The sequence below is a fragment of the Mauremys reevesii genome, linkage group 5, assembly GCF_016161935.1.
Source record: "Mauremys reevesii isolate NIE-2019 linkage group 5, ASM1616193v1, whole genome shotgun sequence".
NCBI classification, from domain to species: domain Eukaryota; kingdom Metazoa; phylum Chordata; order Testudines; family Geoemydidae; genus Mauremys; species Mauremys reevesii.
The window spans coordinates 61,387,904-61,401,347 of NC_052627.1; the positions used below are offsets into that span (position 1 = coordinate 61,387,904).

The 13,444-nt window shown below is 43.5% G+C and overlaps 1 protein-coding gene across 2 annotated transcripts in view; it reads left to right on the plus strand.

Moving 5' to 3' along the window:
- The window catches only part of GUCY1B1 (guanylate cyclase 1 soluble subunit beta 1), a 60,464-nt gene that overhangs the window by 18,285 nt on the left and 28,735 nt on the right, over positions 1-13,444 (plus strand). Inside the window, exons 1-3 of one of the 2 annotated variants that reach the window (XM_039542386.1) lie at positions 11,251-11,269; positions 11,381-11,481; positions 12,533-12,651. In XM_039542386.1, coding sequence (XP_039398320.1) covers positions 12,559-12,651 — 93 coding nt within the window. In that variant the 5' untranslated portion in view covers positions 11,251-11,269; positions 11,381-11,481; positions 12,533-12,558. Of the gene's footprint in view, positions 1-11,250; positions 11,270-11,380; positions 11,482-12,532; positions 12,652-13,444 lie in introns of those variants that run through there. The other variant, XM_039542385.1, reaches the window with a different exon arrangement.

The following is a 13,444-nucleotide window of genomic DNA, read 5'->3' on the forward strand; positions in this document are numbered from 1 at the left end:
CTGGCTGATTTCCATGCAACATAGTTTTCTTTGTGTGATGTTGAACTCTCATGTGATGGTATTCGGTCTTTCAACTTCCTCCAACCTCTGTTGATGCTCCATCCTGTTTGATCAGAGAGAACTAATGCATTTGCAGCACTTTTGTTCAAAATGAAGCAGGGCGCACAGTACAGAGATTGTTTTTCCATACTCCAGCATAACCAGTCTCTTGTGCAGGTGTCACTATTTGGAAGAGTTTTCATCAGAAGACAAGTAGAGAAAGCATGATTATCTGCATCTCATGGAATGCTACTTGAAATTTCAAAACAACTAATTTGAAGAAAGCAGCATTGCTCTTGTCAATAATTCCAATGTCAATCACAGTCAAACCTGCAGTACTCATGAATTGCTCTTGCTGCGTAAGATCTACATCTTCCTGTTGCTGTTGATTTCTTGTTTCTTGATTGTACACAGGATCTTCTGCTGCATCTGTTACTGTTGGCACAGCTCCTTCTTGACTACTGTCCTCATGTTCAGGTACTGGCATTGAAATATCACCTGTTGCAGTTGCAGAGTTTTCATTATCTGTAGCATTGTTTCTTGGGCAAGGTGTGGTTTCCAGTGGTTTGAGAAATGAAGTTATTGGCTTGAGCTCTTAGCTACTGCTTCACTCAGTTGTTTTCGCCGTCTCTTGCTTTCACCACTTTCAAATCCCCTCTTCATACTGATCTATCTGGTCAATATGTAGCCTATCTACACTTGAAATATTCTGCTGTAAATAAGTAGCTTATCTACACTTGAAATCTTCTACTGTAAATATGTACACAAATGCTGAATGGTACACAAATGCTGAAAAGACTTAAAATAAAGTAATACTAATTAAGAACACAAAGTGAAAGTTATTATGCTTATCACTGAATCAAAACTCAAGCATGCAAGGTATAATATAAAAGGCTGAGCTGAAGACAAAGAGATGACATATATATTGTAAAGACAGACACGGATACAGACGGAGGGATAATGTCCAAAAATTTCAAACATGTGTCCTCACAAAACTCACTGTACAAGACTGTCCTCGCAAATGTTCACCTTGAATCTGGGCCTATAGACTATGAAAGCCTATGATGATGGCCAAGCTACCAAGCTAGGGCTCAACCAACCAACCGGTCACCTCTTTTAGCTGCCATATGAAGATAATAATGAGGAATTCTAACACATAAATAATGCCTTAGTCAACTAGACGTAAAACTATAAAGACACTAAAATGTAACAATTCTCTACCTTTCAACACGCACTTGATCCAGCACCAGCCACTAGTAGTGGTTTGTTTATATAATCAGCTGATCTGAGAAGACACGTTCATCATGGTCTAATCTTGTGCCATCAGAAGCAATGTATTTTTATTAATATTTGTGAACATTTTAAACTCTTTAATATGACAAAATCTATATCTGTTAACAAAAAATTGTCTTTTACCAAATTACATCTCTTATTTGCTTAAATTTGCAGCTCTGTGCTGAGAGAGTGTGTCACATTTTGGTCTGATAGGGATGCAAATAAACTTATCAAATGCCAAAAAATTAACAAATGACTAAATTTAAGGCCCCATTTGAGCTTGAGGCCCAGGCTAAACGGCCCTCCTGCCCCCCCCCCAATTGGCCCTGGGTGTAGGTTTGAGTTCTATTTTGAAAGACTGTGCAGGATTTGAGCCCAGAAAGCTCTTGTGGCCAATATTGAATTGTGGTGGTGCCATCGCCTTGTCTAATTTCTCTTCACACCTTTGCAACACCCATCCACAGGGGGCAGTCCCTGTGCTCAGAAGTACTCAGGAATGTGACAGTGACTGGACCTATATATTCGTCCCTTCATGGTCCAGCAAGGGCACCCACTCTAGGCTCCTGTCTCCTCAGCCATCAACTCTCTTGGGCAGAGACTCGTGACTCTCTTCTTCCTGAATGGGGCTTTTCCAGGTTGCACAGTTCTCTATCGATACTGTTAGTTTCCCAGCAAGTCAGACTGCTAGCATCTGCATTTTGCATTCTAGGAAACCCACCTCACTTTGTTTGTCCCAGAAGTTCCTTCTTGTCTGGCACATTGTTTGAAATAGTCCTTTGAAGCTCATATCATTTCTGAGGGTTTACACTGGCCATCATCTCCCTAGAGAAGTTACAGACTATCCCATAATAATACATAAATTTGTATTTATAATACAGTGGTCTCCAACGCTATTTAAATTTAATTCAGTGAGATCTCCCAAAGATTGCAGGAAATTGCCACTTCTGTCACAGGCTCCTTCTACCTCTCCATTTGCTTGAATACACCAGCAACTGTCTATCTGTTAATGTCTGAGTCCAACTTTCGAAGCCAGGAATTTCAAATACGTAGGAACTATAGGGCAGCTATTTAACATCCCAGAGTGCCTCATTTAGCCTAGTTACTAGACACTTTTGTGGGGAAAGCTTTGGAGATATATTTACAAAGCAAGGAAATATGCAATATCATAAAATATGTGGAGTGTGGTGGTATCAATCCTTATCAGACACAGACACTAAAACTGTTTATAGATGGCTTTTACCACTTTCCCACAGCACAGTGTTCTCCCAGATTACAGTGACATTTTCAATGCATGGAAGAATTAAGTTTTTACCAGCTTGTGTGAGAGTGTAATATTTTTAAGGATGTCTGTTTCATTTCCAAATGCATGTGTATTCTACTTTATGCTTTGGCACACAAAGGACTAGAGGTCCTGAGGGAAAGCTTCAGAGTGTGTTGGAGATTTCCTTTTCTGCTTCTCAGATTGGATCAGGAGTCATTGAGACTTGCTATCCTGTGGCTTGGCTGATCTGACCTCACCTAGGGAATGAAGGAGGGGACTGGGCAGCAGGCATTATTTTGCAATACAAGAGGAAGATGTTAAATGGACACTTCTAATTTAAACATGATACTTCTGCCTGCTTTTTGAAAAACCTATTTGTTCAAGTAACCCCTAACAACCGACGGATGACAGAGAGCATATATTTTTCTTTTTATCACTTTGTTTTGTTTTTTGCATTTGGCAGTCAATATTCCCTGTTTATGCCTGGCTCTTTGTCAGCCCTTATGGGAAGGTCCTGTAGAGCTCAATAGAAAATGAGAGTCGTTCAGCCGTTTAACTGAACCATCCTATGATATCCCTTCCATACAGAATACCATATAGGATGGTTTTAACCTCAGGTCTTCCACTGACTTATTGCATTGCTCTGAGCAAACCAATCAACTTGTTTGTGTTGTCCACAAAATTGACATAATATTTATTTATCGCACATAGCAGTTGTGACAAATCAGTCATTAATTAAAGTTTGTACAGATCCTTGGAAATGTAAAGCATTGTATATTGTAGCTGTTGCCCTGGGATAGGAAAATAAGGTTGAAGAAGAATAGAGGAAGGCAACGATGAAAAAGAGGAAGATGGGTCAAAGACTTCCAGTGAATATTAACTTCAGATAGGCAGAGATTTTTGATGACTAACCAGAGTAACTTGCAGAGTAACCTCTTTGAAGTCAATAGAAATGCACAATTTGAGATCAGAATCAGGCCCCACACACTTAAGCACCATATATGTCATCTAAGAATCTGGCCCCAAGGTTTTCACAGGAGTGCTTGTTCCTTAATAGATGAATATTTTAAAAATATTACAGTGTAGTTTCTGAACAAGAATACATACTTCTCAGAGCTTTCTCCCCTTTAACAGAAATATTTCCATTCTCTTATGGCTGTCTAATGCAACTGTAATTTGTGATTGCTTGTTTAATTCCTCTCTCTCATGTAAAGAATTAGCATTTTACATAGGCCTTGTCTACACTACAAGACTATTTCGAATCTACTTAAGTCGAATTTGTGGATTCGACCTTATGAAGTCGAATTTGTGTATCCACAGTAAAGACACTAATTCGAATTTCTGAGTCCACATTAACAGGGCCGGCATCAACTTTCGAAGCGGTGCACTGTGGGAAGCTATCCCACAGTTCCCGCAGTCCCCGCTGCCCATTGGAATGCTGGGTAGAGCCCCCAATGCCTGCTGGGGGGAGAAATGTGTCGAGGGTGGTTTTGGGTAACTGTCGTCATTGAACCGTCAATCACGCCATCCCTCCCTCCCTCCCTTAAAGCGCCTGCGGGCAATCTCTTCGTGCACTGTTCTGGTCAGTGATAGCGCGGACGCCACATCACTGCAAGCATGGAGCCCGCTGCTATCATCGCCGTTTTCTCCTCCTCGCACTTTATCGTCCACCTCTTCCACAGTCAGCTACTGAGCAATTGGGCTACTTTTCAATGGTGCTGCAAGCACTGGGGGACCATAGGGGACGTTTTACCAACATGAATGTCAGGTGGCAGGGCAAGGTTCGTCATGCGTGTGTTCTCAGGAACTGTGGGCTGCGCATACGCCTGCAGGAAGGTAGTTTCTTCCCGGACCACGAAATAACTGTTGGGGATGTGCAGACGCCTATAGTCATCCTAGGTGACCCAGCCTGCCCGCTAATGCACTTGCTCATGAAGCCCTATACAGGCGCCTGGGACAGCGACAAGGAACTCTTCTAATCCCAGCGATCAGCGAGCAGCGTGACCTGTGGCTGGTCAGATTTTCTACAGAGAAGCTGAACGTGCCCCTGTTTCTTTGCCCAGTTACTGTTGACTCTCCTCTTCGGTTACATACCCCGTTCACCCCGTTTCCCCCACTTCCAACACACGTGTAAAAATAAAATACATGTCACACTGTTACTTAAGAGAGGTTTCTTTATTCATGACTTTTCGTTAAAGGCTTGACACTGGGACGCAGACTGTGTTGGGTAGGGTGTGCGCTGATGTAAAGACCGCCTCTAAACTCAAGAAATGACAGGCTCCTGCTCCTACAGCGGTCCGCAGTGCCGGAATGCTTCTTTCAACGGAGCCTGCCATCCCTCTTTTTCGAATTCTGTGTGCGGGGGGATATGTGACCTTGTGGCGGAGGAGGACGGATACAGATTCCTCTGCTGCGTGACTCTGTGGTCCAGGACAAGGACCGCTGTATAAGATCTGTAACCGCCCTCCCCCGCTACAAAGTCACATCCCCACCGCCCACTCAGAACCTGGAAACCACCTCCCATACCGACCATGGTGCCTACTGACTGCACTGTGTGCGTGACCCGCTGCTGATCCTTCCCCCGTGTCTGTACCGTGGGAAAGGTGCCTGTCCTATGCAATTAACAACCCCCTTTCCCCCGCCCCCTATTCAAACACAGTCTTCTTTGAAAAAAAAATCGGAAACATTAATTAACAGCAAAGTATTTTTATTACTTAAGTAGACAGTTAGGTGATGGGACTGGGATTGGCACTTGTGTGAGTCAGGAAGGGAAGGACTTCTGAAAATGTAGGGTATGAGAGCTTTTGGGTACTTGAGCACTCTGCTGGGGTGCACTGACAGTATTGACGGCCCTGGGCGCCCCTCCTCCTGGTTATTTTGGGTGAGGGGGGTATGTGACTTTGTGGCGGGGGAGGGCGGTTGAAGATACACTGCAGGGGGGCTCTGTCCTCCTGCGGTCCTGCAGAACATCCACAAGGCGCCGGAGCATGTCCGTTTGCTCCCTCACTAGTCCAAGCAGCGTTTGAGTCGCCTGCTTGTGTTCCTCATGCCACCTCTCCTCCCGTTCGCTGTGTGATCGCTGGTACTGAGAGACGGTCTCCCTCCACTGGCTCTGCTGGTCCACCTTGGCTAGGTAGCAGCCCATACGTTCATCGACTATCTTGTCCCTTGTCTTTTTCTTTCTCCGCCTAATCTTTGCCAGCCTCTGCGAGGTGGATGCTGTGGCAGGTCTGGAGACAGTGGAAGCTGTGAGATGGGAAACAGCGAGTGAATTCCTTGCAAAGATACATTTTTGCGAACAAATAACTGAGTCTAGGCTGTCTCTGTGAATTCTGTGTTCAGACCCCTGTGCCTGGTGGGGCACAAATCATTTTCGCGATGAATTCTGGGTAAATGTCGCGATTCAATCCTTCCTCCGGGAAAGCAACGGCAGACAATCTTATCGAGCCCCTTTTCCCGGAATTGCCCTTGCACACGCCATAGCGTCGCAACCATGGACCCTGTTTTGCCTTTTGTGTATGTCACCGTATGTGTACTAGATGCCGCTGACAGAGGCGGGCCAGCAGCGCTACACAGCAGCATGCTTTTGCTTTTGCATGACAGCAAGGATGGTTACCAGGCATACTGCACCGTCTACCATACCATGAATTGGTAAAAAGATGGTAATAAGATGCTCATGGTTACCTGTCCTTTTGCACTGCACCATGTGGTGCTGTCATAAGTGCCCCTGGCCGATCAGCCAGGGGCGCAAAAGGCAAAATTTTGAATGACTCCCTGAGTCAATCCCTCCTTTTTGGTATCTAAAAATAGAATCAGTCCTTCCTAGAATATGGGCAAGTGTACTAGAGAACCTCTGTATCATAGAACCAGAGAGCACAGCTGCTCTGTGTCCGATAATACATAAATTTTGAGCTGAATGCTATTCACAGTGGGTGATCCAGAAACAACCCCACCTGCTCATTCCGGCCTTCCCGCAGCCTTCCTGGGCTACCATACCATTGTCCCACCACTTGTGTGATGAAGTCATAAAGAGTGCAGGAATAAGACACAGGGACTTGTTTGTGAGAAATGAGTGGAAGGAAGCCTCCAGCTGCAATGATAGTCCAGGCAGGACATTAATTACTGTGGATGAAGGAGACCATCATCCTGCTGCTAGTCCAGGGGCAATTGAATCTTTTCTTTACACATGAAGGGTGGGGGCTGATGAAGCTCAGCCCCCTGTTGCTATGATGAAGACGGTTACCAGCCATACTGCACCATCTACCAGGAAAAATTAGGGCCAGGCGCCCTTGATCGACCTGACCAATGCTAGTACGCATGGTTACCAGTCCTTTTGCACTGCCCCATGTGCCAATGGGCTGAGGATGACGATGGATATCAGTCGTACTGCACCGTCAGCCACCCATGGCCGGGGGGGAGTGAGGATGTTGTTGTTCAGTGCTGCAGCATTGCATGTATCTGCAGCATTAATTACGGATACGGTGACATGTAACAGAGTCAACACAGGACCGTTTCCCCTTTCACTTCTGGGGGTGGGGGGGGTACGTTAATTGCCGAGCTATGCCCTGAGCCACCGCGGACACTGTATTAGACCCTAGAAGCATTTGGAGCTCAGCCAAAAATGCAAATGCTTAGCGGAGACAGCAGGAACTGTGGGATACCTTGTGTCCTCATTCCCCCCTCCCTCCATGAGCGTCCATGATATTCTTTGGCTTTCCGTTACGCTCGTCACGCAGCTGCGTGCTGAGTCTGTGCTATGCTGTCTGTCTGGAGATTTTTTAAACATACTTTGGACCAGGCGTAAAATTACAGTAATTACCCTAAATAGATGCAGGAGTCTCCGAGCGAGATCACCCTGAGGACGGTCACTGAAGGAGATAGAGAGCGCATGCTGCGTGAAAGCTAGCATGAACCAGGGCCCGATGCAGCCGTGCTCGGGGAGGCAGTGCTCCATGAGTAATTAATGAAAGCCTCGCGCGGAAAAGTGTGCTACCACGGAGCACCCAATAAGGCAGCTCTCCCCAGGAACCTCCTGCTGATGCTTTTCGAGTAACCCCAGGAGAGCTTCGTGGAGATCTCCCTGGAGGATTTCTGTTCTATCCCCATATATAGAGAGACCTCCTTTTCACACACTTAAGATTCCTGTTACATTAATAATAAAAGTTAACATGGTTAAAGCACTTACCGACTGCTCCTTCCCCTGATTCAGGATCCGGGTTCATGGCCGGGGAGGGTTGGTAGGGGATCTCCGTGACGGTGATGAAGAGATCCTGGCTCTCCGGGAAACCAGCGTTGTAAGCGCTGTCGCCTGCCTCGTCCTCCACAAACCCTTCCTCATCTTCCCCGTCCGTGAACATCGTCGAGGAACTGTCCGTCGACACTGTCCCATCATCAGAGTCCATGGTCACTGCTGGGCCACTGGTGGCAGGCTCCGTAGCGTCCGTTTGCCGCTTTGATTTTTTTGTAGCCTTGTCTGGGGTCCTTGATTTTCACGCGGAACTGCGTTGCATCCCGGCTGTATCCTCTCTCTGTATCATGGCTTTGGAGACCTTCTCGTAGGTCTTTGCATTCCGTGCTTTGGAGCGCAGCTCCGAAAGCACAGACTCCTCGCCCCACACACCGATCAGATCGAAGAGTTCCCGGTCAGTTTATGCCGGGTCCCTCTTTCTATTCTTGGATTGCCCGGACTCCTCTGCTGGAGAGCTCTGCATTGCTGCCGGTGCTGCTGAGCTTGCCCCGATGTCCAACCACAAAATGAGATTCTAACTGTCCAGAAAGGAAAAGGAATTCAAATTTTCCCGGGTCGTTTCCTGTGTGGCTGGTCAGAGCATCGAAGCACGGACTGCTGTCCAGAGCGTCAACAGAGTGGTGCAGAGTGGTATAGCTCCCGGAGCTACTAAGTTTGATTTGCATCCACACCTAGCCTAATTCGAGCTAGCCATGTCGAATTTAGCGCTACTCCACCTGTCAGGGTGGAGTACCAAATTCGAACTAAAGAGCCCTCTAGTTCGAATTAAATGGCTTCCTGGTGTGGACGGTTGACCGGTTAGTTCGAATTAACGCTGCTAAATTCGACTTAAAGTCCTAGTGTAGACCAGGCCATAATTTCATTTTTAAATAGATGAATGCCAATTCGAGGAACTTAGAGTCTAGGATGCAATCTGACATCATTTCGTTTTGATCAGAGGACCATCACTTTATGATGTTTTTTTAGAGAATTGGAGGATTTTATACAGTAGATCTATACCATGCTTTATACTTTTTTTCACCTAATGGCCAATGGAAACTAAGAGCACGTAAAATAATTGGCTGATAAACAGTAAACTTGTCTCAGACTTACCTATGGTGCTGCTATCACCCTGCTATAACAAAAACCTTTCATTTTTACTAGGAATACTAGTAATTCATTCTTACTAGTGGCTCCTTTTTGTTTGTGAACTACAAAGATGATGGCTCCAAATGTGAGAAGATAAATGTGTCTCTCCTTACCTTAATCCATGGCACTCCCATGACCCATGCTGAGTCACTATTGGGATCTACCTCACCATTTTCTTCCTTATGCTTTCTTCTAATTCTGTGGTTTTTCCTGAACAATTCTTTCCCTGGATTTTTTTTTCAGCACTTGAAAAAGTGTAATTCACCAGTACTCTTCTAAATTTGCCTGCCCCTTTTGCTTTCCTGTGTTTTTCTGAAGTGCTATGTAACACTTAGATGTGCATAGACAGAAGAATATTTTTTCTTTTTAATAAAGTATGTGTGACCCTCCACACTTTAAGGTATTATTTTAATGCTTTGAGAGATCATATTAGTTTTCTGAATTGAAATATAATCTAGTGTATAAATTAAAGCACACAAAGACTTATAAATACCCCTTCTTTTATCACCATTCCTACAAGCAACACTGTGTCTCTCTCAATAATCACCACAGGCAAGCCTACACAAGGAGAATTAATCACTATAAAAATAACTGTATTAAAAAAGGGGGTGTATATGCAAAACATGAGAAATGTAAACCAAAGCCATCTGATGAAACACACTAGAACTTCAATAGCTGAAGACAGTATGTGCCCAATTACATGTCCACCTCATAAGAAAGCAGGGCCCAGTAATGATGAGCTAATATGGGGCCAGGTTATGTCTGGCCCTTTTCACAGGTGCATAGGGGGGAAAGTGCAAGAAGTCCTTCCCATGGTTTCCACACCCCATGTCAGGGCCAGAGACTGTAATTGTTCCTGCACTTAGGGGGTACCAGGACTGCTCCTTCTTTGTTCTCATGAAGGTGCTTGTTGTCCAAAGGTGGTGGGACTGTGACCATTTCACCCCTCTGCACCAACGTGAGGATGGTGCAGCCGTGCAGACTGCTCAGGCATACTGGGGAGCCCAGGGAGGGCAGAACACCGAGAAGCATGAGAGCCTGCTGTAGCTCTACTGCCCTTAAGACAAGGTTGTGCCTAAAAGGCACAATTGACCCCACAGGGAGAACAACATTTAATGTAGTGAAAAATCCTATTATCTTTCAGCCCAGAGAAAAGAGGCAGTCAGACTAGACAGCTGGATGCTTTTCAGGGAAGCAGTGCTCAAAACTGAAAGAAACAATTGATGTTATATTTGTGGAAATAAAGCGAGGGTCTGTTGTCCTCTCCTACTTTCCTTTTCATTTTATTTTCACCTTTTTTAACCTGGCAGCAGTATGAAATGTGCATCTGGCATGTGCATCAACAATAGCCCTGCTTGAAAGGTTGGCAGTTGCCTAGAGCCTTGTCTTCACTAGAAAAAAAGTGTGTTTTTACCAAGCTTTAGGTAACACACTTGGTAAAACCCCAGTGAGGACAAGGCAGTTTGTAGTTCTCACACCTGTTAACAGGTTGAAGTAAACCTTAGACTCCCTCCAGTGTTTATCTTGACCTGCACATGTGAAAAGAATAAACTGCCTTATCTTCAATGGGATTTCATCATTTGTTAGCTAGAGCACATATTTTTTTCTAGTGTGGCTACACTGTTAGAGAGGGAGGGGCTTACTGGGGGCTGACATTTTTGTATAATAGCAGGATGTCTTGATTTATTTATTAGTAAAGAGTGTGTTGCTGGAGGTTGTGTGTCTTATTTATTGAAAGTTGTTAGGGATATGCAGACATGCTGGGTTTAATTGCTGGTTTGCTTTGTTTGGGTTGCCTACAGTTTTCAGATAAATGTTTTTTCCCTTATAAATAGCAATAAATAAATACAATAAATGTTACCTAAGTTTTTGTGGCATTGTCCCAGGAGCACACTCAGAATGAAACAGCAGCACAGATTTGTTGTTGTTATTTCTTTATTATTTGTATTGCAGTAGTGCCTAGAAGCCAGTTGTGCTAGGCACTGTACAAACTATGAAATAATGTGTCTATTAAAAAAAATCTTCAGAACAACCTATATCTAAGTCTATTCTCTTTATCTTATTTCTTGCAGTTTTCCAGTCTATTGGCTATTAAGAATAACCCATTCTAAAATGTTAGACTCTGTCTTTATTATCTGAATAACTCCTTCTGTGGGATTGTTTATTGTTAAAGGAGATTTTTTTTCTCCCAGTGATTTATGGTTTTCAGGATAAGAGTGGGAGTAGAAGTTTTGTACTAAGCCTTAATTACAGTGAAATATGGAACAGATCTCTTCTTAGTGTAATTTAAATGTTGAACATTAACTAACTTCTCAAAGGTGGAGCCAACAAACTTATTTCATTTAAAAGACATATTCCAGATTATAAATAATTGATTTATATATTCAGTGCATAAGTCTTAATTCTTGATGACTGTATTTTTCTTTTAGGAAAGAGGCACAACTGGATGAAGAAGGACAGTTTCTAGTCAGAATAATTTATGATGATTCCAAAACATATGATCTGGTGGCAGCAGCAAGCAAAGTTCTTAGTGAGTAATATGGCTATCTTTTAGAAATTATACCTGCTTTTAATGGGTCAGGCCTCCTGTAGTGAGGTCACTACTTTCTCTGTAACTTTAATTCATTAGTTTGCTAGTAAATTATATATGTAAGATTACTAAAGACACAAATATGTGCAACAGGGCGATTTAACACAGAGGAAGTGAAAGTGTGGTTACATTAGAAAAAAGACTGTCTCAGAAAAAGAGTTATTGCTCTTCCATGTTTATTTAAAATCAGTTTCTTCCTTCTATTTTTTATAATGAATTTAATGCTTACGATATATGTAAAAGTGCTAGCTCATGAAAGTGAAAACCTTTTTTTATGCACAAGACATATATAATACTACATGAAATGGCAGTGCACTAGAGTATGCCACCACGTCTCCCTTCCTTCCCTCCCTCCCTCCAATGTACTATACCTCAACCACCTGATGACCTCTAGATAGTATAGTTCAGTCTGCATGTCCATTTAATCATTGGCCTCTCTGCTGAGATTACTAACAACGGTGACCAATGTGACAATGTCTTTGTGAAGGGCACACCTCGTTCCACATAGGCCATCAATCTGGATAGCATTGACTTTCAGCTATTGCAGCTCTGAGCTGGAATTAGAAAGGTATCCCTATCCCTATTATCTTATTTGCACTCTATCTCTGCAGTGAGAGTGAATCAGCAACCAGCCAGTGAACCCATAAGACCATGGCTTCTGGGGAAGAATGCACTGTTTTTGCATAGATAGATCTGGCTTGCATTGACCTTTGGGGTTCTGTGAGGTTAGAGGTGAAACCACTGTTTATTACTGAGTAGAGGAATAGTTGGTGGGAGGGAGGAAAAGTGCATGGAAAAATTACCTGGATTTTTTTTTCTGTGGTGGGGTTGATCTGGTCTACTGCTTTTGGAGCATGTTCTCTGGACGGCAGATAGAAAATATAATATGCAAAACAACTCATTTTACATTATAATTATTGTATTATAAAATTGCTAGCAAAGTACAACAATGCATGGCTTAAATGAATCAAGTTTTCTGTATTTTAAATAGATCTTAATGCTGGAGAAATCCTTCAAATGTTTGGGAAGATGTTTTTTGTGTTCTGTCAAGAATCTGGTTATGACACAATCCTACGTGTCTTGGGCTCAAATGTCAGAGAATTTTTGCAGGTAAGAATTTTGTGCCAAGCAACTTAAAGTAGGTAGCACTGGACAGGCAGAATTGGGCCTTGTGGATAGAGCATCGGCCTGGAAGTCAGGAAGCTTGGGTTTTGTTCAAATCTCTATCACTGGCCTGGTGGGTGACCTTCATAAATTGCTTCCTTTCTCTTTCCCTGATGCAGAGTTTCATTCCTCAGGACAATTTTGGCAGAACACCCCCTATTTCATATGCCTTTTGATACAGCCTTTAATTACATGATCACATACAGTAATTTGCACAGGACCCCTTGGCTCTTCAGTGCACAGAACAGAGATAGCAGGGGGCAGAACTAAGGTTGCACAGACAATAAATCTGGCGTTTCCTAATTTTCAACTGCTTGACTTTGCAACCTAAGTAACAGTCTTTTAACATAGTTTTTCTTTCTGTGATATGATACACTGTTCCTTTCCCAATAGATGACGTGTAATGACATGTTGGACCAAATTTGCTTCTGGTGTCGCTGGGTGCAGCTTACCAACTGACACGAGCAGAAAATTTGGTCTAGTGACTGATGTACTCTTTCTCCTCCAGAGGCCTGTCTGACTAAATACTGCAGATACTGATTATTTCTATATGTGCAATATTCGGCTTCTTTGAGAAGTACAAGCTGTTACTTCTGTCTCATAGCTCATCTGCAAGCCAAGAGAGTCAGTCCTTGTCCATGTGTTGAGGAATGGGGTAGAACAAAGGTGATTTTATACTACTTTTGTGCTGCCCCAGTCTCTCAGGACAGTGTGAATTTATGTTGCTGTTTCTGTTGAA